Source organism: Melanaphis sacchari, unplaced genomic scaffold (genome assembly GCF_002803265.2).
Source record: "Melanaphis sacchari strain LSU unplaced genomic scaffold, SCAv2.0 Contig84_pilon_pilon, whole genome shotgun sequence".
Taxonomy (NCBI): Eukaryota; Metazoa; Arthropoda; class Insecta; order Hemiptera; family Aphididae; genus Melanaphis; species Melanaphis sacchari.
This window is the reverse complement of record NW_020271599.1, coordinates 951488-979293: the sequence shown is the minus strand read 5'-3', so window position 1 is coordinate 979293 and position 27806 is coordinate 951488. Positions and strand designations below refer to the sequence as shown.

The 27806-nt window shown below is 22.7% G+C and overlaps 2 protein-coding genes across 4 annotated transcripts; one reads left to right on the top strand and one right to left on the bottom strand.

Moving 5' to 3' along the window:
* Nucleotides 1–1179: 1179 nt before the first annotated feature.
* On the top strand, nt 1180–27806 carry LOC112602161 (alpha-tocopherol transfer protein-like). Of its 3 annotated transcripts, none has more exons than XM_025350116.1 (7): nt 1180–1254; nt 22113–22296; nt 23650–23809; nt 26355–26610; nt 26968–27078; nt 27176–27278; nt 27472–27806. In XM_025350116.1, the coding sequence occupies exons 2-7, from the start codon at nt 22164–22166 to the stop codon at nt 27624–27626; spliced, it is 918 nt and encodes a 305-aa protein (XP_025205901.1). In that variant the 5' UTR covers nt 1180–1254; nt 22113–22163; the 3' UTR covers nt 27627–27806. The 3 variants fall into 3 exon arrangements, with proteins under 3 accessions (XP_025205901.1, XP_025205900.1, XP_025205899.1); XM_025350115.1 differs by lacking the exon at nt 1180–1254 and adding an exon at nt 5911–5941; XM_025350114.1 differs by lacking the exon at nt 1180–1254 and adding an exon at nt 17223–17279.
* On the bottom strand, nt 5308–10506 carry LOC112602162 (dnaJ homolog subfamily B member 13-like). The gene is made up of 6 exons (XM_025350117.1): nt 10439–10506; nt 10071–10292; nt 9463–9589; nt 8600–8735; nt 6627–6789; nt 5308–5498 (listed from the first exon to the last, which is right to left on the bottom strand). The coding sequence occupies exons 1-6, from the start codon at nt 10504–10506 to the stop codon at nt 5318–5320; spliced, it is 897 nt and encodes a 298-aa protein (XP_025205902.1). The 3' UTR covers nt 5308–5317.

Here is a 27806-nt window from a genome sequence, read left to right as displayed (position 1 = left end):
TTTGAACAAATTAACTTTGTACCATTACAGTGAACACTTCTTATAGTTTATTAAATCCAAGTATATATTCAAAAATATAGTCCCTATTAATTATTTTATTAATATCTATAGGTATTAGTATATTAAATTATAAAAATGTTTTAATATATCAATGAAAATAAGAGGTGAGCCAAGAGCATTATTGTTGAATCACTTGGCTATATGTACATATATTTTAAACAATTATATTAATCCATAACGTTTAATTTATTAAACCTTTTTTTAATTACCTTTGTGTTTGATATAGTTTTTAATCATACTTGCTTATTATAGACTTGCAGAATAGGTACCTATAATGACATTTTTTTTTTTTAAGTACTTACGAGTGTCCACATGTCTAATTAAACAAAATTAATAATATTTTTTCAGTTTATTGTACTATCTAATAAATTACATATCGTTATTTTTTCTAATAAATAATATAATAATAATAATACAGTAGAACCTCGATTATCCGAACCTCCGTTATACGAACCCTCTATTATCTGAACTACAATTAGCGTATCCGAACGTTCTGTTATCCGAATTTTAAAACTCATTGATGCATTTGTATTGATAATTTTGTTTGTCAAAAATTATAATTAACATAATAATATGTTCCCATGTTTGTAATGTATTTCTAATAATGTAATTTATGTAATAAAATATTAATAATAATAACAATAAATATGTAATATAATTATATAAAATATTTAACTGCGTTTTAAAAATTTATTAATTGGGGGTTTTTTTTTAAATTTCTAACATCCAAACTTTTGCGTATTCGAATTAGGTGCGGTCCTAATTAATTCAGATAATCGAGGTTCTACTGTACCTATATATAAATGCATTAATGCGCATAACTCGCATTAAAGACTATTATTATGTTATCGCTTTTATTGTATTCATCAAATTTTTCCATAATTATAAAAATACAATAGAAAGACAATATAATAATTATATAAAAGAGAAAATTAGGGTTATGTACCTAAGTTATTTATTAGTATTATAAGTTTAAACAATATCCATGTATTATAGGTATATGAACACGTTTCACTATGCACCTTTAACGAAAACAAACAAGAATAATAACGATCATTTCAAACAATTCTTTATTAATAAAATGTTTTGTTAATAATGTTAGTCAGTCGTCAGAAGTAATACGATGGTAAATACGTACTTACAGCTTCACAGGCTCACAGCTTACAAAATTCTCAATAACACAATAGTTAATAGGTAAGCCCTAAATTAATAAATTATTAAATAATTAATAATATAACTTAATTATGTTTACCGGTAAATGAAATTGGGTAAAAAAAATATAAAACTAAAAATTCTTAGCAGAACATTTATAATCTATATAATAGTAAGAGGTCATGTATACTTTTTTAATGTATATTATTTTAATTGTTTATTCATAGATTAATGTAAGTTAATTTTTAATGTAATTCAAATAGTAGGTATTAGGTAAGATACATACCTATTACAGTGACCTATTCGACACGACCTAATATACAGCACAGTGGTATCCGCTTACCGACATTTTTAGATTTAGCCGATTTAGGTAAATGAAATACTGAAGTCTGAAGAAATAGGGACCATATTTTCAAATACTCAGATTTTTTATAACATTTAAAAAGTATCCTGTAGTGATAAAACTATTTTTATTCAAATGAGAATCTTTCTATTTTGCTATAATTTGTTAAGCTATTAATTTTCTTAAAAAATTCAGCGTATCAAAATAAAAATTTAAACATGAAATGAGTAATTTTTAGTAATTTAATCTTATGTAGGTATTAAGAATAACCATAGGTCTAGGTAGTGGGTTTGGAAAATAATATGAGTTTTATGTTAATGTATTACAATTATAGTAAATAATATTAATCTATTAAAATTGTATTATTTGTAAAAATAAAAGTTGGTACTAGGTAATATAATATTAGCACTTGATTCAAATATTACAATCATACATTAGCAAAATATTGGTCATGCTTTTAGTTGAAAATGTTATGTAATCAAACCAGTCAAACCGTATTACGAGTAGGTATGTAAGGATATTATGTGTTAATTAGAAATTTGATGGTTATTAGTACGCTTTTGATTATCAGGTACCTAGTCACAATTAACAGTAGATATACTCACCTCTATTATGATTATGAACTATCAAAACATGTAGGTACATATCTGACAAAATTTTGCTTTTGGTTCATTTTTTCTAGGAAATGCTTGTTTACCAATATAATTCAATGTAGAAATAGTAGAAAAAAATTATTGTAGTTATATTGGCGTTATACCAAAATATAAATATATATATATATATATATATTATAATAATTTCCTCAGGCATTACCGGAGAAGCTACCAGCCTAAAACTTTCAAAAATATGCACCTGGTTCTTTATAGTTGGTTACTCTGGAATAATTTTTTTTATGTAGTATTGGGTTTTGAAATATTAAACTTCTCTAAAATGTTGATTATACTTAATGTATTTTTTTTTCAGAGTTTCTACTTACTTTCTTTTTAAATTTAATATACGTAGATAAATAGGTACTGTATTTATAAAAATACTTCTAAAGTATTGCTCTTATTTTTATTTCCTAACTATTTTTAATTATTTTATGTGAGTGTACAGTATTACAGTTTGAAGATATAAATTATTATTCATTATTCTAATTGTTATAATGTAAACATATACTATCATGTCTAAAGTTATAAGATATGATAACTATAATTTAATTAGTAAAAGTTATTTGTTAGTGGTAATACTAGCATTAATCAGCACCTATTTATGAATTCATGACTCAATGCTGAATAAAAGAATATGTCAATGTTAGTTTTGTATATAAGTAAATAACAAATTTGTATTGATTTATTTTTATCACAAAAAAAAACCCCTAAATTTCACTAAATATTTACTCGCATTCAATATTTAACTTTTTAATTACTCGTTTTTATTTCCTAAAAAAAACAAAAAATAAAAAAAAATAAAAACGATTAATTAGATGCTAAAAATTTTTTTATGATAGAATACTATGCATAAAAATATTTTAACATGAACATTTGAAATAATAGATACCTATCTGTCGGTTTATAATTAATAATAATTATCATAAGCTCACGTATTTTGTATCAATGAAAATTTTACCCACATTGATTATATCATATTATTATACCAGAAAATATAAATTATTTATGTGGGAATAAAATAAAAATCAACAGAGTTATTTATCTTTTTACCAAATAAAACCAAAAAAGATGATGTTATTATGACAACAACAACAACAACAATAATAATAATAATAAAAATAATAAATTAACAATTAACAATAATATTTTACTTCAAATATCATGCATAATAAATACCTAAATCTGTATCTAAGTATATTAACATTATACAATACATTATTATTATGAAGTAATTCATTTTTATTAATATAAATATTTAAAGTAAAATATTATTTATTATTGTACCTATTGCTCATAACCCATAGGTAAATAAAAATATTATGATACATTTTAATGAAGTGTTTTCTTGAAAGTACCTATGTAGGTAAATAAATAAGTAATTATAATATTTTAATTTTTAACTAATGTATAATTCATTATATTATAATGAGTATTTATTTCATTAATAATTTTACATATATATATATATTTACTTTATATGACATAAAGCTTTCATGAAAAATAATTGAGCAACAATAATAATTTACAATAGAATTAATTTTGAATCTTCTATTTTGGGAATTAAAATTTTGATTAGACACTAAATAGGACATCATAGTCCTGTTCCAATTATTTAAGAAACAATAACATTTTATAATATGCAATATATATTAAAGATTAAACGATTAAACTATTAGTTTAAATTATTAATAGTATTCGATAAAGTTAAAGTAACGCTTAGTAATGGTTATTACCGCTATCGTCTTTAGTTTCTATCAATAACGCGTAACTCGTAGACATTTAGTAATATTTTATTTCCAACGTATCAACAAATATCTCTAAAACTTGATTATAAAACTACTTAAAATCGACTTTCTGTATTTTTCAATTTTATTAGACTCCATAATAACTAAAAAACAAAATATAAGAGTAAAAGTTGATTTAAATAATAGGTTTTATATTAAACCACATGGTTTTCAAAACTTATTGCATTTTTAAATTTATTATTATATTGAAAATATAATTAGGTATACCTATATACTATATTAAGTATGACTGAAATGCTATGTTCTGGATATAGACAGCTAACCACCCCCTATTCTTTCATGGAATAAAAAACAAGTATTTTTAACTATAGTATAGACAAATGATTATGATGTATATTTGATTAGATCGTCAATATATCAACGTTAATCATTCTTCAGTTACAATAACACAACTAAATGCATCATGTATAGAGCGAGTATTATAATAATTCAACATTTTTTTACTAAATTTTAAACTTATCCACAACACTAGAATCTAAATTTTCAAAACTAATAAAATACTAAACTGAAACACCAATAATTTTTATTCTTCCAACTAAAGAAACTCATTTAACGTTAATAATAATATACCTAAATTTTATGCTTGAATATATACACATTTTCTTTTTATTATTAGATTAATATAATATAATACTAAAGGAAATAATAAAAAAAAAAAATTGGTTCTTTTAAGAGTACTTTGTGATGGTGTAGAGTGTAGAGAGTTATATTTATATTATATGATTAAATTAAATTAAATAACATGATAAATAATAAATATAATTAAATTATGAACATTGACTTATCTCATTAAATAAAACATCATTGATACAATTTTTGTTGTTAATATTACCATTAATAATTTTTTTTTATATTAATTGGAAAAGAGCTAAAATTAACGTGACCCAGATAATTTATGAACTTTTAACTAAAACTTATATTAGTGTATATCACTTAAATATTAAATAGTCTTTATTTTATTATTATTATTATTATTAGATACATTTATATTCAATAATTTTATTTTATATTTAAGATAATATAGTAAATTTTTAAGGAATTAATAAAATTGTGAAATAAGATACGTAATATCAACACTAGTTAGTTACTTTGTTTATTATAACGGAAAAAAAAATAGTGAGAGTTTGATTTTTTTGTGGATTTAGTATGAAAAATTATTGCATAAATCAATTAAAATTATATTTTATTATTTTATTTAAAATAAAAATGAGCTGGAGTTTATTTTTAATCAAAAATATAGAGAAAAATCCGAAATATCAAATAAATATAATATATTATACTATATTTGTTTCATAGATAATTATTATTCATTTTCTTAAACTTCTAAAATCTTCTGTTTTTGATGTGGTCTTGCAAATCATTTTTTTTATTACTGAGAGATCACGTGGAATCTGAATTTTAAATTGCAGTATAATGTCACCTCTCTTATCACAATTTTCTCTGTAGGATGGCATTCCTTCACCTCGTATTATTTTTTGATATAATGGTCTATAAATAAGTGTAACAATAATATCAGTTTTTGTCACTTATATTTTATGTATTAATTTATATAATATTGTTAACAAAAAATAATAATAATAATCTTAATAAATGGCAACTTTAATGATAATTAATACATTTTAATTTTTATAGTTAAAATCTAACAATATTAGGTGTCATACTGTCATGTTTATATGTTTTCATTCTATAAATTCTATTGCACGTAGCATTATACAATGTAAATTTGTTCTTCGTCGCAACTGGTAAAATAAAAACAAGTGGGTAAATATTAGGTATGTATTTAAATATGATTTAAAAAAAATAATAAGTAATATTATTATCAAAAATAAAATTGTATGCCAACTCACGGGCAGTCAAACATTTTTTTAAATAAGTCAGTTAATTTGAATTTCATTTTAGTAATTGACAAGAACAAATTCTATCGCTCGAACGTAAGTATTACAATAATAATATTAGTATAGAGCAGATATAGCAGAGCATAATATATTTATAAGTATTTTTATAGTATTATAATTATTTGTTTGACTCAATAATTATTTTCATAATTTATAAATTGTACTTCTAAAAGTTCTTCATATTTTTTGATAATGTTTGATAAAATTTAACAGTTTAATGATTCAATTGTTCTATTTACTAAACCGCTCAAACTCCTAAATTTTAAATAAATTGGCTCTTCAATTCAATATTTTTTCAATTCTGGTCATGATTAATAAATTTGTTTATAAACAATTTTCTTTTCTGATTTTTTCAAAATTTTTGATAAGAATTAAAAATATAGGTATTAAAATAATAACAATAACTAATAATGTTATGGAATATCGTTATTGTTTTGGTCCAATATTAAAAAATAAAATAATATTATTGGTAATAATACAATGTATAGTATCAACAATATTATTGTAAATAATAAATAAATATGGATAATAAACTTGTCAACTAATTAAATATTTTAAGCGGTCCAATGGTTATTTCTTTGTATACCTAGGTACTTAAGTAAATTACATACCCCATAATATAATTGTAAAGAAATTAAGATAATTATTATCGGATAATATAAAAAATCAAAAATATTGAATTAGCCAAGACGTAAAAAATAATAATTTTATAGGTACGTACGTTATCACTTGTGTAATGTTCACTCTCAGTTGTTTATTATCTAACGTGTATACTACGAACTGAAGACCAAACATAATTTCTTCGATAGTTACAGTATATGTGCTTATCAAATCTTGTCCACTTCTTAAAAAATGTTTATGTGGCAAGTCATTGGTGATAAAAACTAGTAAAAAATCATAATTCATAGTATCAAAATGTTATATTATAAAAAAAACTATATGTTTTGACTTTTGAATAATAGTTGTGCTAAAAAGCTAATAAAAATGATACAAATCAGAGATTATTTTTATTTTTGCATACATTTTCTATTCAATTTTGTCATTTGCTTAAGTATTAGTTTTTTAATTATTATCTATTGTGGAAACATTTTAGAAAAATGCCCTATTTATGGTAGACGGCCTCGTCCTTTATGATCTTTATGATACATATATACCTACTATATATTGGAAGTAACAGAGTTTAATAATTTCTTAGCAAGTATACTAAGTCGTTAAACTTATTTTTAAACTTTACAAACATGCAAAAATAAATTTTTTAAATCTACCTACTATAATATTTCATTACAGCTCACCATTGGCATATAAAATTATATTAAAATTTATCTTATAGAAGATTTATGATTCTAAAATTATTAGTAGCTTGTTACGTGAATCATTTTTTGAAAATTTAATTCCTTATTTAAGTGTAATATAAAAAGCTGGAAACTTTAAATTGTGTACCTATTAAAATAACCATTTTTTAATGTTTTAAATAAAATATCTGTTAAAGAAGCGTGCATTGTAAAGATTCATCTCTATTATACATTATAATATGGTGGGGTTTCTGATAATAATTGAATCTATGTCCAAAACTTATAAAAAAAATATACGAAATAATTGGAATCTAGTTGAAATATTAGTTTTTGATGGCTGCATTTTGTAAAAAATTAGTTTAACCTACTGTTTATCTAAATATCAATAGAAAAATAAATTCAAGTAATGACATAAATAAATTATAATAAGTCTTTATATTTATAAATGGTTACAACTGTTACACCGTTTCTGCTTCATATGGTTTGTCATTGAATTAAAATTAACCCAATCAACTAACCTATTCAATGATAAAAGAATAATTTATCAGTTTTTTCATTTGATAATGAATAAATTAAATAATTCTAAATACATAGATTAATTTTAAGTCATTTAAAGATAGTAACTTATGATATCATATTTTTTATTGTAATTTTTTTATGAGACGAGATTTTAGAGAAATCGTTTTTTTACATTTTGACAACATTTGAACTTCAAAAAAATTATGAAAAAAACTGATTATTATGTATTTTTGATAATTTTTAATTATCGTGATATAAATTAATAGGATTTTTGTTTTAAATTTTAAGTTTTTTTGATTTAGAAACTTAAGTATTAAATATTATTGAATATACTTCTTAAAATTTATATTAAAATTTTAAATTTCCAAAAGAAAGTATAGAAAACGTACCTACTTATCATTTTTTTTTCTATTAATGAACTAGGTTTTAACATGAATTAAATGGTTTACCTACTTTTTTATTAGAAAACTTTCTCACGGTCTTATTGATAACATGTATTTCTGTTTTATTTTATTTTTTATCAAACGTTAATGTATATTATTTTTTTATTTCCGCGTATAATAGTTTTTCTATAGATAATAGTACCTTGATTCTAAATATATATTTTATAAAGTTTGTTGTTAAGTAAACATCATATTATAATTATTTAATAATTACTTAAATTTATTGTTTTTAAAAAATTAGAAATTAAAAAAAAATCAAATTGATTTACATTATTTGCAAATTTTCTATGTTCATGTATAATAATATTTAACATCCATATACCTACAGTAATATCAAATAATTTATAATATATTATATTTTATAGTTTTACAACTTATATTAGTTCAATATTTACATATAGAAATGAAGGTATTACATTATAATCACTCAATTCACTTACCTACGGTTTTTCCATCTGTTAAATTATGAATAATTTCACTGTTAATCGGTAAACCTTTGGGTATTTTTAAATAAGTAATACACTGTGTTCCATCACTTTTAGGAATATTAATTTTTTTTAATGTTCCATAAAATATCTATTAAATAAATTTAACAATATTATTATTATTTTGTAGAGAAATATTAAAACTCAAATATTTTTACATGATTGGAGAATAATATGTAGTTGTAGTATATATATATATATATTATGATAAAAAGCACCTAAAACTACTAAAATAAATACTTTAAAAAATTTTCTTGTTCATTTTAAATTTATAAGAATATGTACCTGTACAAATAATGAAAAGTTTCCAAAATAAGTATTATTATATATACTCGTTTAGTAAATGTTATTCTGAATTAATTAAAATTAAATAAAAACCATAAGATAAAAGCTTATAAGAAAAATAAATTTATGTTAATTTTATAGCGTTTAAAAATATAAAATACTCAACTATGAGTATATTTAAAATTTAACACGTTAATAACAGTGACCTACTCGATACCTATACAATAGAGTAGCACCCACATTCTCATATTTTTTTTTTATATACATATATGATTATTTTGAAAAATATTGGGGATTTTCAATTTTGACCTTCAAAAGTATCAATTGAATCTAATTTTCTATTAGAAACCATCCTTAAAGTTTAAGAATGAAGTGTTTGTCTACTAAATATCGACATATCGTGTACATAGACACAACAAACACATTATCACATACGCATCATCGTATAATAAATACATTCATAGCTTCGCTCAGAAACTAAAGTCTAAAACTAGGTTTACAAACTTTCCTAAATAATATTTTATTATACTTACTTCGTTCAATGTTAAATAAATCGGAATCTTTTCAACATCTTGTTTAATACCAACATTTATTGTCGCCTTCCTGTTTATTAACATGGATATTATATGAGCATACGGATTTGTGGATCCATAAATCGACCTTAAACCATAAAAAATAGTAATATTTATTATATTGTATAATATAGATAAAATAAAAGTCCTTACATAGAATCGTAAAAAAATATTTTATGATAGTTAATATTTTTTATACTTTTTAAAAACTACAGATTGTCATTGTCACTCAAAAAACGATTTATAAATTGAAATAAAAATTAGTGTTATCATTTATTTAAACGAAACGATTATGATTAAGTATATTATTTTAAATATTTTAAATTTTCGTATTAATTATTAGAAATCTTTCATTGATCGAAAAAATCGTTTACAAATTTATAATAGGTACATAATAAAAAACGCATTTAATTTAATGTAAATAAAAATATTTTGTTATTTATTTATAACACGTTTGTTGTAAACAATAATGATCTGAGATGTTTAAGGGTTAACATGCATCTACAATAATTATCATATAGAAGTTATTTATTATTATAAATATAGCATATTATATTTATTTGTATTACTTGTATGTTAAAAATATATCACCGTGATACATATATCGTCTCATATCTTTCTCTTTATTGACAAATACGCCTAATTTTATGGCTTGAACCCCAAACTGATCATGCATTGCACGCCAAAAAGGATCACAAAGAACGTCATAAGCTTCAAATGCAATAAGTCTACAAATTGTTTGATCTTTATCTAACTTTTCCATGCCATACTTATGTATGATTTTTCGAAATCTACATATGCATAATAAATATTAAATACATTGAAATTTTTATAACATTTAAAATAAATATGTCACTATCAATTATACAATATAGTACTGTTTTAATAAATTTATATAAATCAATGCGAATTATAATTATTAAGTATAGGTGCTTACGCGTTTAATATTTCGAAATTTGAAGAGGTTCTTTTTAATCCTAATACATTATAGTAATCAATATCCATATTGACGTGTTATCTTAAAAAATACAATTTTTTTTTTTTTTAATATGGTAAATCAAAATGTTTATTGTTGATATAATATTTGGTATCTAAGTGTATATTATAAACATTTATGTATTTTTACCAGAAATTCGATTGTATACTATTGGATAATATTTTATTGTAACAAACAAAGTTATATACAACCTAATATTAAATCCAGAATATTATATTTTAATAGGTAGATTTATTTTATAATACACATTATTAGGTAGGTATGTTTTTTATTTTACACACAATTATTGCTGTTATGAATTTTTTGTCTTTTTGAAATGTATTTTATTGGTAAGATTGAGTATTTTATTCATACAAATAAAATATTCATACTTAATATTAATGTTTATTTTATAGGCTGAATATAACAATTTTATAAGAAGCCACTTTTTACATTTAAGTTTTAACCCAATTGTGATATATTTATACCAGTGTTTAATAGGAAATGCTAACAATTTTTATTTTTCTCAAAATAACTTAGATAGACATTAATAAATTATAGGATTTTCCAATATTCTAATATTTATTGATATAGATAATGTTTTTCATTCCTTTTAATAGAATAAGAGTAAGGATCTACACTAGTCTAATTTAATTGTTTAGGTGTCATCGTAGAAATGTTGTGGATTTATTGGATACTTTTGTTGTGATCAAAGCTAAACGAGTTGGGTGCTCAATCGGAACTTTGTTTTTTTCTGTTAAATAATAATTAATTGGAAAGTACAATTCCATAGTATTTGAATTTTTGTATTAATACATTTTTAAACATATGAGTTCTGTTAAATTTTTTTTTAAAAAAATTGAATTTTCATGATATTGTTTAATTAATGTTTTACTGCATATTTTTTCGGATAGAACAAAATTTATTGAAGAAGAACAAATTTACCTACATAAAAACTCATTACTAGATATTATATATTTTTTTTGAAGCCACTATTTTATAATTCCTAATGATAGTTTGCTGATTAAATTTAATTAATGTTATCGATAGTTTATATGACACAGTGTGTACATATATACTTACTATTTGTAAGCACTTAATTATGTTTCTGCATTTCAATACATTTTTTGTAGCATATGGTTAATAATGCCATTATTAATTTTATTAGAATTGTATTATGTAAAATAAAATTAAGTATTGTTTATATTTAATTGTAAATAAGTAATTTTAGTAATTGCAATTTTGTAGGTAATAATTTGCTCTAAATATGAGCTGTTTTATGAAAGTATTGAATAATTTAATACGAATAAGGGGTTGATTTTTGTAGTTTATTTAAGAAATGGACAATGGTTCAGATGATATGAAAATATGAATGGTAATTTAACTGTATAAATTTATTGATAAATACGTTTACAGTTAAACTACGCATAACCTATTTACTCATAACATCTCGTAGATGCATATGATGTGTAATCTTTAAAAATAAAATAAGTAATAATTGTTAATAAATTAGTTCTAAGTTGTTGGTAATTTTAAATTCTTAATAGAATGATGGGCGAGTATTTTGTTTTACCACAATAAATACTTTTTTTTCACTTTCGGTATATTGAAAATGTAGCATAATATTTATTGAAAACAATAGATACAAAATTAAAAATTAAACTTAATTATAGTATTTTTAAACTAATTAAATTAACTTATAATCCTATTAAATAGACGATGGTTATAAAATTAAGTGAAAAATAAAATATCATAAAAGATGGAAGCTGTTTGGTAGTTAACTGCGTAAATACGGTGTAACTTTAATAGTATGTATTGAGTAATTAACTCAATAAACACAAGAAGTTATGAAGAATTATATGATAATATCTTCAATAGTTTATAATACACATTAATATATTATGTATTCTATTCTATTACCATAGATTTTATTAAATTTTATTGGAACCATTAAAATTATCAATTATAATGTGTAATTATAATATGTGTTTAATGTAAAAAAATAATATAATTTGATTCTATTTTGAAATATTCTTTGTTATTTTATATTATTGAAATTTTTTTTTATAGATATATGTATAATACCACGTATTTGATTGGGACTGAATTTTTTGATATTTTGATTATACATTTTTGCATTGCTCCATACTTAAAAATTAAAATAATGGAAAGATATTTTGATAAATATAGATTGAAGTCGTTAATTATTCATTTTTAATTTGTTAAAAAATAGTTTTTTCTATGTGTAAAATGATAAATTAAGATTCATATAACATCTATATAGTCATATTAACAATTACTAAACATATTTTAATGAATCATTAGTATATTCTCTTATATATGATTAAGTGATCAATAATTAAGCTATTAGTTTTTTTTTTAATGCAATTCAATAATAATCATGCAAGAAGGACAATAGTTGTTCTATGTGATCCGTTTAGAAGACGATTAAACGTAGGTAGCAAATTTCAGTGTATCATTCTGGTTATTAGGATAATTATAAAACAAATGATAAAATTAACTATTATTTAATGATATGTAACTATTATGCATATTGACAAGGTTGACCGTGAAATGCGAATATAAAGTAATTTATGTCTAATGTTCAAAACTAGAGAAACACGTTTGAGCAAACATGTGTTACTAGAATACACTCATATAATAAACGCTTAAAAATAAATCAATTAAATTCAAAAGTCATAACTCTTAATGAGTAAATGGGTTTATTATGACGTGAATTAATATTTAAAAAAAAAATTCATTATTTATTTGTTAATATGAGCATTCAAGTTAAAGTACTCATTTTACATGTACGAGTAATGACTTTTTAGTTGATTATTCAATGTATTGATTTTAGTATGACAGGATTTTTTTGGGTTCTAAATGAAGTGATGAATGTATTGGTGATACAACATAAAGTATTTTTTATTTTTATGTCTGTAATTACTGTTTGGGACAGTAAAAATGCTCTAAATTTAGGGGTGATTTCTGGTGGTTAATTTAATATAATAATTGGTAGTTAGAAGGGGGGGGGGGGGGGTTAAAAGCAAAACATTATCAGTATTTTTCAAAATTAAAATTTTCAAAATTTCTGACTCTTTTTGAACTATTTAAAGATATTTTCAATATTTTTAAGTTTTTTTCTCTATAAGTGTTAAAAAAATTAATGCAATTTTCCTCATAGGAAGTTTATTTACTAATTAAAATAATATAGCAAAAATACTCTGTTGTTGTATTTTTTTATATAAGCATTTAAAGTTATAATTTTAATAACAACCATCAAAATTGAGAAACTTTGTAAATTATTATGTATAAGTATAACATGTACATTACAGTGGTTTATTTAATGACGAGGAAATCAAACACCTATTGCAGACTGCATATAGCAGAGAAGTCATCTTTCTTTTTATTTATTTTTTAGTAAATAATTAGTTGGTCTAAAATATAAAAAATGTATTAAGATTATTGCAATACACAAAAGAATATTATACATTTAAATTTGAAAGTAAAATTTTAGTTTATTTTTTTCTTTCATTGGAATTCAAAGATAATGTAGATATTTAATATTATTATAATTTAATTTACCGATGTTTAGTATAATGTATGGTGTAAATAGTAGGTACTCGTATAAAAATATTTTGTTGAAAAGTATTTACGATTTTCTAAATATATTATAATATGAAGTCATTACAAAACCACATTATTACTTTATTTTTATCGAAATTATTATTTTAAGTTTTTTCCGTTTTGAATGACAACATACATTTATAAATTTTATATTTCCAAGAAAATTATTTATTTGAGAATTTAAACATATCAAAATAAATTTTAAGTTAGTAACTATTTATTTAAAGATTTTATATACGGAGTGAAGTGACACAGGGTATAACTTTCACTCATCTAAAAGACTAATAACTTATAAATAATGAGTTTTTGTTGAAGTTATTATTATGAGTCATAATAATTCAATGGAAAATTGATTTTTTACAAAGAAAAGTAAGAAAAACCCTCAAAAAAATATTCTGCATAAAAAAATATAATTATAAAGGTTAATAAGTGGATATTACTCTGATGTACATTAAGTGTCGAGTGAGTCACTGTTATGGCCGTAATGGATGATTTAAATTCAAACTTATATCACTATGAATAATTATAAAGCAGAGAAGTAGATACTATTGTTCAAACAGATTATTTTCATTGTCGGTTATCTGAGAAAAAAAATATAATATTACGTGATATATTTTTTTTAAATAGTTACTAAAGTAATTGATTTTACTTTTAGAATTAACTATTAAGGTAAATTGATATAATTTTTTTCGAAAGCATTAAATTTATTAAAATATAGGTATTGAATTACTATTATAATATACCATATTATATAAACTTAGATAACTCAAACTTTGATTGCATCTTTCTACAAATTCTGTAAAACAGTAAAAATAGGTTCATGGTATAAAGATGTCATACTTATAAAAAAAAATCATAGTTATATGATATACGTAATAGTTGATCTTTACGAATAATGCTGTTAATACATAACAAAATAATTAACATCGTTATTCATCGTTAAAATATTAGCTATAAATGTACCTTTATGAAAACAACTGTGTCTATAGATTTTTTAGTTTTTAGTCCCTATATGAACTTTTTATGAAGCATCGAAATGTCATAATAATTTAAACTTTAAGTAGTTATAGAATATAGACAATTAATTTAACTTTCCAATAATTTTTTTATAGATTTCAAAACTTATAGAGAATTTTATATTACATTTTTAAATCACAGGTGTTAACAGTAAATTTTTATAAGTGTCTAACGACAAAACAATTAATAACTTTTAAGATTTTAATGAATTTTGTCAAAATTTTAACTTAATATTCTTTAAAAAAAAAAAAATACTGTGAGTACATTTTTTCAATATTTTTCAATTGGAAAATAAACTTCTTATTAATAATCTTGGATTAAACTTTTAAGCATTTTTATCCATTCATCAAATTTTTATTTTCATTTATAAAAATAAAAACGAAATTTCAACTGTCTATAAGTAGGTATCTATCTTAAAAAGTATTTTGAAAATTAATTTATTTATAAAAACTGATTATATTGACCCTTAGTGATAATTTAAAGTTTTTATGGTCAATTGTTTTCGAACTATAATAAAATAATGGTATAACAATTCGATTAAAAATTGATTTAGCATAAGATTCCCGGTTTTCCTAAATTTCTCTACGATTAAAAAAGTTACTAGGTATTGTTTTATTTTATAACACAAATCCCAAAGTACCAGTTAAATCTAATTTGCTACTAGAGTCCCTGAAATTGAAAATTGAACAATTTTTACTGCTCCAAAAGGAGATGATAAAAAAAAAAAAACGCATACATTATTGTAAAACCAATATATGAATATTCATCACTCTGCTCAAAATCTCACATATATTATTTGATTTTAAAAATTAATCACATTGAAAGTTATATTTAAAAAAAATGTATTTTGTTTAATCATAAGAAAAAACATAATTTATCTTTAAAATATAGCAGTGTACATGCAACCAATCAAATTAATTTTGTTTGCGTACAAATATTAGCACTTGAATTTATGTAACAAACACATTACGTGATTTTAACGTCTAATTCTATATGGAACACAATTCTATAGCCTATAGGTTAGGTTAAAGTATATAGTACTTTAGCCGCGAATCAATTTCGATTAAGTATATCATAATATATAGATATATGCAACCTTGTGGAATATCTAGTTGTTTTCTGTTCATTGTTGGTTGAAAAAAATTAACTTACCCAACAAATATTTCTTATAGGAGAATGTAGGTAGATACTTGCTAATTCTATAAAATAAATACGTACTTAAATACTGTTAATATTATTAATAAATAAATAATTATTATGAAACTAAATATATACGTTTATATTTTTGAGGTTTATTTGTTCAAAACTATGCTTCCATGATTAAATTTCTGAAATATAAATGTCTTTTGTTTGTTCTTAATACTGCAATAATATAGTGTAAAAGCATCGCATGTGTACAGTGTATGTAAAAATTTTTGTGTAGGCCGTACAGAGTTTATATTTTGTAATACCAAGTGAATCATGCCACCTTTTTCAGCTATACATAAAATGATAAATTTGTATCGATCTTAATGCTTTCAGCTGGTAGGTATTATAAGTGTTCTACTTAAATAATTATTTGACACCTATTATTACACATCGAAGTATTCTTGTGAGTTAATACTATTTTATGCATATTTAATGTTTGTGCAAAATCCTTAGCAATATATTAATTTTAAATAATATTTTTCTTTTATATTTATTATTTTGTGTAATAATTTTTATAATTGTATAATAATATTTCAAAATTGGGGAACATTGGTTACTGGGGAATATTAAAATAAGATAAATAAAATAATATGAACATAACACAAGAACAACTGTGGGCAAGATAAAATAGAAAAATATTATTCTAATAATAATATTAATAGTAATACATCTAATGTTATCACGTCACCTGTTATAAGAGTAAAGCATCAGTTTTTGATATGTATTTTTCGACTGGCTTGTTTTCCGAATCCTGCAAACTATTGTTTACATACGAATTCTGCTGGATTAACAACACTCTTAGCCCAACATAAGAATCGGCTAATTATTGTTTTTTCAATTGGGGGAGGGGGGCAGTACAAGCATAATAATTAGCAGAAACAGAAGACGCGAGGTGATTCTAGTAGTAGTCCAGTGCAATCAGCCGTACAAACAGTCAACAGACCGATTTTTTCCGGGCAACACCGTGCAGGTTAGTACAGGATAGTATAAAAATAATAGATTAATGTATTAAAATATTTGCAACCGTCCATTTATAATATAGTGTCGTCGATTATGTACTACAATAATAATATGTAATTTACGTATAATGGATGTGTTATATTATGCTTGTGTAGTTGTGTCACATTTGTTCGTCACTCAGTACTTACGTCATGTTCAAATTACGGTGAACCGTTTGTACTTAGACACGATGTCGCGGTGTGAATTTTATGCATTTTTTCATCAAGGAAAAAAATCTATCACGAAAAAAAAGAATCGTCTGTGTTTGCACTCTTGATGATACTATCAAGTCATAGAAAATAAAATTAATAATTGCTATAGTCAACAATAGTATAAAATAAATATCGTAGATGTTCATGTTATTTTATTTTTTGGTACCAATATATTCAAATATCGTTGTTGGTCATAACATATGTAATATTATGTATACTTAGTAAAGTATCCAGTCAGCATTTATAATGCGTTAGTTCTTTATGGGGTTAAGGAGAATGACATTGTTACATCGTCCTGCGAATTTCCCACAAAATAGTATATCATGATATTAAGTTTTTTAAGTTTTTTCATTGGATGCTTTGAACATAAACATTTTGATTGTTTCAATATAACGTTAGTTACGATCGGCCTAAGAACTGTAGCATACCTATGTAGTTTATTATATAATATGAATATTTTTACATTTTTGTTCTAGACAATTTTAAGTTTATTCTTGATTTAGATTATAAAATTTAATATGTAATTACGTAAACTATCATCATCCATAGCACAGTAATTAATATAGCATAAAAACTAACAAGTTGTTTAAAAAAATAACTTAACTGCTTAGTACAATAAATAAACAATTAAATAAGTTAACATACCTAATGTTTTTCACTTTCATTGAGCTCATAATAGATTAAAAAATTTATTTGTTTTGAACAATCAAACATATAACAATATTACGTTTTTACACTATTATAATATGCTGGAAGAGTGTATAATTGAAATAGTATAGACATTGTGATTAATTATTCAAATGTTATTGTTGTTTAAGAATAATACATTTAGTCGTTATACATTGCTTTATTTTATGGCACACATTTCTTAGATCGTTTGAATGCTTCATAAGTTTCATAAACTCAATAGGTATGTAATACTTAAATATGTCATTGTATGATAATATATTGAAGATTAAACTTAAAATTTAAAATTTTATTAATTGTGTTTAAAAACGAAGTTTTCTTGAACATTTTAATGAAATTATTGCAAAAACAAAAAAAATAAAATAAAATAATAAATACACGTTTTAGATACGTATAAATTAGCTTAATCATAATTTTTTTTCAAAAGATCAGGCTTTTGAAAAATTAACTAATTTTAAACAATTTTATATTTTTAATAATTTTAATATTTTATTGTTTAAAAACTTAATATGAATTATTATAATGATACAACACATTTATTTAAATTCCTTACAAGTAATGAATGTCATTTTTTTTTAAATTTCTATGCCAATCTTAAAAATTAGTATTAATAAACTAATATCTATAATTAGATTACATATTAAAAGTTTATTTTATATATTTGGTCATCATCTTCTCTAAATTCTTTTAGCAGACGAGCTCTTGATTTCATTAAAAATGTTTTTAGTGTCTTTATTCTAAGTAGTACATTCACTTATTCTTTTGTTTTTCTGATGTAAGCATATGCAACTGAGTGGACAATAAGAAAAATGCTTAATTATATTTTATTATATATACATTGGTTTTTTTTTACATAGGTAAGCTATAGCTATAATAATAAACAAAATATTTATATACTTGTATAAGATGTATGTATGAAATATTTACAATGTCAATATTACATTTTAGGTACCAACATTTTATATCTATAGATTTAACGTTTAATTTTAATGAATATATATTTAATATTTTAGTTTAAACTTGCTTATTAATATCAACTATCATGTTTTCATAGTGACATATTAGCAACACATAATTTAAATAGTGGTAGGTGTTAGGTAGTTACAATTTCTATTTTTAGTGAAATAGGTAATTAGTAATTATCAAACTTAAGCAAGGAATTTAAATTCAAAATGCCCTAAAACATTATTTTCCAAAGACAAAATTCGCTTCATACATTAAATAACCAAAAAATAAATCTTCTATTCGGAATTTTTTTTTATAAGTTTTATTATTTTTTAAGCATTTCTTAAGCATTTTTTATTATTTTTTATTATTTATTATTTTATATATTATTTTTATTAGCTATATGTACTATATTTTTATCTATAAGCCAAATAAAAACAAAATTCTAATAAACATCAATTTTGTCAAGTGATGATATATATATAGTATTTTATAGATGAGTTGTTTAATTTACAACTTATATCAATCGTGGTGATTGAAAATTCAAAATTACGATTGATTATTATGATATGATATGTCTTATTAAATAAATAATACAAATACATTTGTATTTAAAATTATACATTTAGACCAGGGGTCTCCAACCTACGGCCCGTTAAGCTTTTCAAACCGGCCCGCAAAGTTAACTGATGTTTTGAAAATATTATTTATTTATCAATAGTATTTCCTAATAAAAGTAAAAAATAAAACTTTAAAATAAAATAAATGGTTTATCGTTGATCGTTGTCGATTACTCCGTCGATTTCGTTATTTGTGTTATCATGTTAAAGGCGGCGATCAATATCGAAAAATAATTATATTTTAATATATATTTTCATAACTTATATAATATAAAATAATATAATGATAAGTATTATAGGGATATTTTATTTCAGGTGTATTATATAGATATATTATATTATTTTTCCGTGCAGAGGAGAAAATATCAATTTTTTTGTCTCAAAAAATTGTAATAATAGGAATTATGATAATTGATTAGCTTTTTTTACCTATTACTAAATAATTAGTACACCTTTATTTATATAATAAAATTATACGAGTACGTCTAGTACGTCTATTAGCAGAAATAAAGCAAATATAATAATTATTTATAATGTATTGGCACCGTCTTACACTAGACTTCTGTTGTGGTTTATACGAGTTATTTTAATAAATTAATATTTTAAAAATGCCAAATTAAGTCTAATTTTTTTACATTGAAATAAAACAAAATAAATTTTTACAAAAATGATGTTTTATCAATAAAACAATAACATTTGCTATCAAATCCTAACCATAAATTTATTATCATACTCAAGATGTTTATTTAACTTTGATCAAAACATACTAACTGTGTGTTTGAATAAATAATATATTATTATACACATATAAAATATAATTTCTACGAGAAAAAATATTTCGTGAAACATAATTGGGCGGGGAAGTAACATGATTTAAATATTATATTTTAAGGTCATTTTCAATTTTTCCTCGTAATTCAGGGTCAGTGTTGGGATGAATATAATATTGGGTGCGTCACCATCAGAGCACATTGAACGCGTTTCCCTTATGCCAAAAGTAGTGACCGTCGGCGTGCTAGTCACAGATATTCTGCCCCCTCACTACTACCTTCGACGTCGCTCACATCCATCATGATGTAACTACAACCTTTACTTCCGTGTAGTTTGGAGAAGTGCCGTCGTCATTAATCTGAAGTCTGAATAATATTGCTTATATCAGACAATGTCTATGCAATATTATGTCGCAGACACTTCTCACAGACTTAAAGATTGTCTCTATTTGGTTCCCAGTCAATTAAAACCGATGATTGCAGTATACAAATTTTATGAAATGCGTAAATATTTATCGATATGTCTATAAACTGTTCGCAATATTTTCTATTTAGTGAAATTGATTTCACATCGATCGTGGATAATTTAAGTAGAGTGTCTTTTTTTCATAATAGTTTTTTTTTTTCAAGAGAAAAAAAAATTTAAAAACAACTATTTTACTGTACAGATAACTGCATAATTTATTGGCTTATACTCATTGCTTAATCAAATAATTACGGTTGTATAAACATGTTCATATCGAGATTTAAATTTAAATTGACGAAGTTTCTATTGTATTTTTATGATTTTCAAATTGTTTTCTAAGTATTAAAGACATCATATATAACTTAATATAATAATTGGTACCTACTGACATAAAATAAAATTCTTTTTTTAAATAGTACTGTCGTAGGTATATCATGATATTTTAATTATAATTTTTTCAATTGTTATAATTTTTATATTTTTTTTACCAGTGTCTAAATAACTATCATATTAAGTTCTAGTGTTAATTGTTTGAGAAATAATCGATCGCACCTAATATAATTGCGAAATAATTTCTATAGACCTTATGTGTTTATAATACATTATAATATATACATGCAACAATGCTACATACATTTGGATAACTATTTTCAATTTTTTTCGATGGTGGATATTTATCTATTAGTATTTTACTATACATAGGTATACATTAAAGTTTACATAAAATACGAAGAAGCATTTAATTAGAAACATCATTTTTTACATTCATTATTGTGCCATAGGCTATACTAGTAAAAACAAAAATATTAAACAAATATGCTATCCATCAAGGACAGATACGACGATTAACCAAGTTTTCTTTGATACCAAAATCAACAATATATATTATTATTGAATACAAACTGTACCAAATTAATGTTTTGTAGTAGTATTGCGTAATAATGTAATATTACACGATTTCTTCGCGCGTAGTCATTAAACATTTCGTATGATAATATTTTAGGTTACAACGCTAGCAAAGTTACTATTGAATCATAATACGAATATAAATGTATAATATATGATAAAAGTATAAAACTATCGTTTATTTAATGGTATTCGCAGGAAAAATTACCTACTAATTCTTTAGCAAACTTAAAAGCACTTATAAACAAAATGATTGAACCACTTACCGAAATTCAGCTGAAAGAGATTCAAAATTGTTGTCCAAGATCAAAGGCAGAGATTGATCAAAATGTTGATATCATAAGACACTGGTTGAATAAACAACCACATCTACCCAAAACAAGTAAGTACCAAATTTACAGTAATATTGATTTTAACTTATTCGATATATTAACGCCTTATTAACATGGAGTAAACGGCAAATAAACCATATTAAACCAAAGAAGCTAGCTGATAATAAAGACGAGTGAAGAGATTATGAGAAACTAAAAAAAAAACTAACCTTAGGGTTGATTACCAAAAAATAAAGGTTTTATTATATCTTAAGTTTTGAGATAATTTTTTAAGTATTCATTTTGACAATTTATATTAAACTAATTTTATTTGGTAGTATTATTACGTAATAATAGTATATTTTAAAAATACGGATTATATCTATAACTGTAACATAATGATATTATTTTCATAATTATATTGCTAGATAAGACGTAATTAAAATTAAAATTTTGCAAGAATTAACCGATTGGTGGTCGTAATATAAATTATGATTCATGATATAGATCTATATTACATAATTCTAAAAAGCACAAATTCATATTAATTATATGATCAACATTCGAGTTTACATATAGATATATACTCGTATCATATATAAAATAATAAATATAAACAAAACAAACGATTATTCGTGAATTCGTGTATTCGTTTGATAAAAAGTATAGTTTGTAAATGACAAACATGAATTATATTATGTGTACTAACTTTTTATCGGTTCTCTACATTTATTTATACATGATACAATTAAAAATTGTTAAAATTTGAGTGTTTTTATGGCTTTACAAAATCAATTGGATATGAAAACAAAATAATAATTATTGTTGCTATTTTTTGAGGGATGATCAGATCATAATATTATGTTCCATTTAGTGTGTAGATTATTGCAACATTAATCCATCATAGATGAATATATATTATATAATTTGATATCGAGTGTTATAAGACATATACAAAGTCAGTAGGAAATTACCATTCAATCGTCATACTCGTTGTCATACGTAAGGTCATATTATTATATAATCAATAATTTTCCCATAGAAATTCAAAATCAAAAATAATTAAACTTTAAGATATGCCTAAATAAATGGTTAATGCAAGACAATTATAGAATTAATGGAATTACTCTCATAATTTTGAATTTAATTTTAATTATTTATATTTATGTTATCCCATAGGTAGTTAAATTTTAACTGTTTGTGTCATATTTTATAGTTTTCAATCTTTCTCTATTGAGATCTATGTAAATATCAAGTATCAAATTAGAAAAACATTTTTCAGATAAGTCTTCAAAAGCACAAAAGCATGCTCATTAGCTTATATTATGTTTAAACAAGAAATAAAACATAAATTTAAATATCTTGAATTACAGATTATTTATAAATTATTAATAATAAATTTAATTCATTATTTTTAATTTCAGGCGATGAATTCATAAAAAAAGTGTTATTTAGCTTAAAATACCGCACAGAAAAAGTTAAACTTGTGATTGATAATTACTATACTGTAAAAGAATTATTTCCCCAAATTTATGGAGACTTAGATCCAACATCAGAAACTTTTCAAAAACACGTAGAAGTTGTGTAAGTTGATAGTATTTAATAATTAACACATTATATTATTTATTTATTGTTTATGATTAATTGTTAATTAGTAATTAAGTAAATATAGTATAACTCTTGTACATTTTGATTTAAATAGGTCCCATAGGTATAGGTATAGGTAATGTGTACTATAGTTTGATTTTTTAATATATTGAATAATAGAAAATAAAAAAGTTAATAACCTTTGTATTTTGTGGTTTAGGTAGTAAATAAGCGTTATAAAATATAAATAATACTTACTTATGAATTTTTTGAACTTTATTATTCTATGATATGTATTATTTTAGTTTGCAATAACGAACTCATACTCCAGTTACATTAACTCGCACAGAACATCTTTTGTTTTAATTTTTTTTATACACATATGATTACATTAGTCACGATTTATGCGTGTCTATTTCAAACAAAGAAAAAACATCAATAATAAGTTATTGTAATCTTAGGTAAAAGTAAAAACTGATTAACAATGATAGACTCAATTTGGTTCATCTATATCAGCGGTTCCCAAACTGTGCTCCGCAATGGCTTCCCAAGGGTTCCGTTCATTATTACTCAACAATTTAATAATTTTGAAATTTTTTAAATTATTTAAAACGAATATATATTTCATAAAAATCTCGTCAACACTTAAGTTGCCATAATTTACAGATATGACGTGTACTACGTAAAATCAGTTCGTGTTAATTATTATGCTTCATAGAACACAGGCAAATGCAAATGAACGTTAAATATTTCTTGGAGCTCCACGAGAAACTTCTCCTAAAAAAGGCTTCGAGGCTGAAAAAGTTTGGGAGCCGCTGATCTATATAATATCAATTATTATAAATTATACATTAATTATTTAAAATACGATATATCTATCATATATGTTTACTTAGCTTATAATTGTAAATTGACTGTGTATTTCTTAATAAATTAAAAAAATATATATTTTTTATGCCATATTAAAAATATGACACGTATCAAATCTATAAAAAAAAATTTACCGTTATAAACCAATAAAAAATTGATACTTTTCTAAATGTAGTAATAGAACCCACTTAAGAAAAATTCGATCGATCTAAATTAAAATCCATATTTATTTTCGATAATTATTGAATATTTATAATTTAGAGTTTTAAGCTTTTAAACAATATAATGGCACTAATTCAAATCTTAAAATTTCATAAAACTGGATTTACCAGTTATAAATTATAATATTATAACATGTACATATTAAAAAGATAGTTTTATAATAATTTAAAGATGTTACATATTTTGCATAGACATTGTGTATGCAATAATTAATGATAAATAAATATGATTATTTTATTCATACAAAAATTTAAATATTCAATACTTTAAGGATTATGGTCAAAGATCTATTCTTTTTCTATTCGACACATCATTCCCATTCATATTATCTACCTTATTTCTTAGATATGGCTGTTTTTGGTCGAAATTATGTTATTAGTTATTACTTATAACTATAATTAATTTGTTAAAATATTGTTTAAATAAAGTTATTATTATTATGACTACTTATATAATATTTTGTAATTCTGTAAATCACTAGAAGTAACTGATTGTAACACGATCGCGCTACATCAAATAAAGGTGTTGTCCTTTTAACAATTTTCTTTTCTAATTGTATAGGCTTAGAACTGACAACAAAATTAAATTATTGGCTTGTTAAATTGTTAAAAAAATAAGACTTAACAACGGAAGTAATTATTCTAATTCTTAAACTAACCTTATTTCATAATGTATACATATTGTAAACATATTGTGATAGTTGATTTAGTTTTTAAGCAAAATATTTATTTATTTATATTTTATATTATCAATCACCGTTATTGAGATAATTATTTTTATGAAAAAATATTATAATTAATAGCGTGAATGTATCTGTAAAAAGTATAGACACTTAATTTGTATGAGCTATATTATTATGTTATACAATAGTTAATTTTTTTTTTAAATAATTTTTCAATAACAGTTTTTTATTACGTAATTATAAATTTAATATGTTATTAAAAACGTTTTAACTATGGACATCATTATCTTCACAGATCATATCAAAATAAAACACATTTTCAAACTTAAAGTATTTTACATGGTAAATATCTTGATTCGTTCGTTTAACAGATAACATGAATGAAAAGAAAAAAACATTAAGTAGCTTTACAAAAGAACATGGATAAAAATTTATTTACTACATATTTTATTTTTAGATTAGTTGACTTCAAGTAATTAATAAGTGTATAGTTTATTAGCTTATTAAGATTAAATGTATGACTTGCTGAAAAGCAAAAGCTATATCAATTTTATTAATGGAAAATTTTGTTTGTTTTTAATTTGTTTTATTATACAATCTGTAAATATATTATTTTTACAATGAGCATAAGTGTTGATAAGATAGAAATAGAATAACAATAAAATAAAATAAAAGGGACTGATGACTTGAGCGAAGAATCCATCCAGCGATGGAACTTCTTGAATGGAAAATTTAACGTTTTAATTCGTCATTTAAAATAAATTATAGTCACATGTTTCCATTGCCTAAACTCACGCCGGAGTTCCATAGAGTGCTCTGTTACCGGATGGTGTCAACAGATGCGAAAGCGATTTGTCCCGATAGTCAATTAAAACGCAATGAAATGATGTGGAATTGGTTGTTCAACGAAGACGAATTAACATTAGGAGATATTTGGATATTCGATGTGACCAATATGGTGTCTATGGCTCAATGGGCTCACTTCAATCTCAGTTTTATGAAAAAAATTCTTAAAATAAATATGGTAATTATGTCTATTGATTATTAAAAAATTTATAAATCGCATACGATAAATTTTGTTTGATAAATAAAATAAAAATTTAAATGATAGTTTAGCAACTTCATAGGTTTTCAAGTTTCTAAAATTAAAAAACATTATTATAATTAAGCTGCTTCTACAATTATATATATTTTTTTACAATGTATTTAATGTAAAATTAAGTATAATAAAAAATACTCATTAAATACTTTATATGAATTCTCATAATAATAAACATTATTTTGTCTCTATGATATGTGATTCATTTTTTAAACTATTACTAGATAATTATTAGTTGTATTATGATATTATTTATATGTTTATTATTTGATTTATTTTCAGGAAGCAAAACCAGTGAGGATTAAGCGAGTTCATTTTGTAAACATAGCACCAATAGCCGAAACCTCGCTTAATTTTATAAAACACTTTTTCCCACAAAAATATAAGAATAGAGTAAGTAAATTTAATAAATCAATATTATTAAATATATTTTATAGCCGTGATTCGATGTTATGAAAATAGGAAACCTAATATTTAAAATTTACTTCAGATTTTATTTAACGCAACTATCGAAAGTCTTCAAGAATTTTACCCAATCGATATCCTTCCAAACGAATGGGGTGGTAAAGCTGGAAGTATGGCTGAACTTAATCGTAAGTGCTTTTCAAATCATAAGCAATATATATTTTCTTTGACATTTGTACGTTTAAATTAAATTTCTTTGTGTATCTAGTACCTTCCCTATATGTACTGTCTGTACTTTTATAATACAATCTACATAGAATATTTTTATAATATTCAATTTTTTAGAAATGTTTCATTCATAGAAACGTTTATTTATTACAGAAAGAATGCATGAAGAACTAATAAAACATAGAAGTTGGTGTATTGCAATGGAAGGGTTGAAAGCTGATTCTAGTAAGCGAATCGGTCAATCTAAGACGGCTGATACGTCAATAATGGGTGTCGAAGGAAACTTCAAGAAACTTTGTTTCGATTAAATACGGCAGGATAATAACTAATAAATAATCTTATGTGTATAATACAGTGTAAATTATGTTAAAAATCTAAATTTCAGTATTGTAATTATTTTTGTATATTATATGGTTAATCAGTGATCTGAAATACAAAGAAACACATTTTATCTAAATACGACAATTTATAATAATATACGTATACAG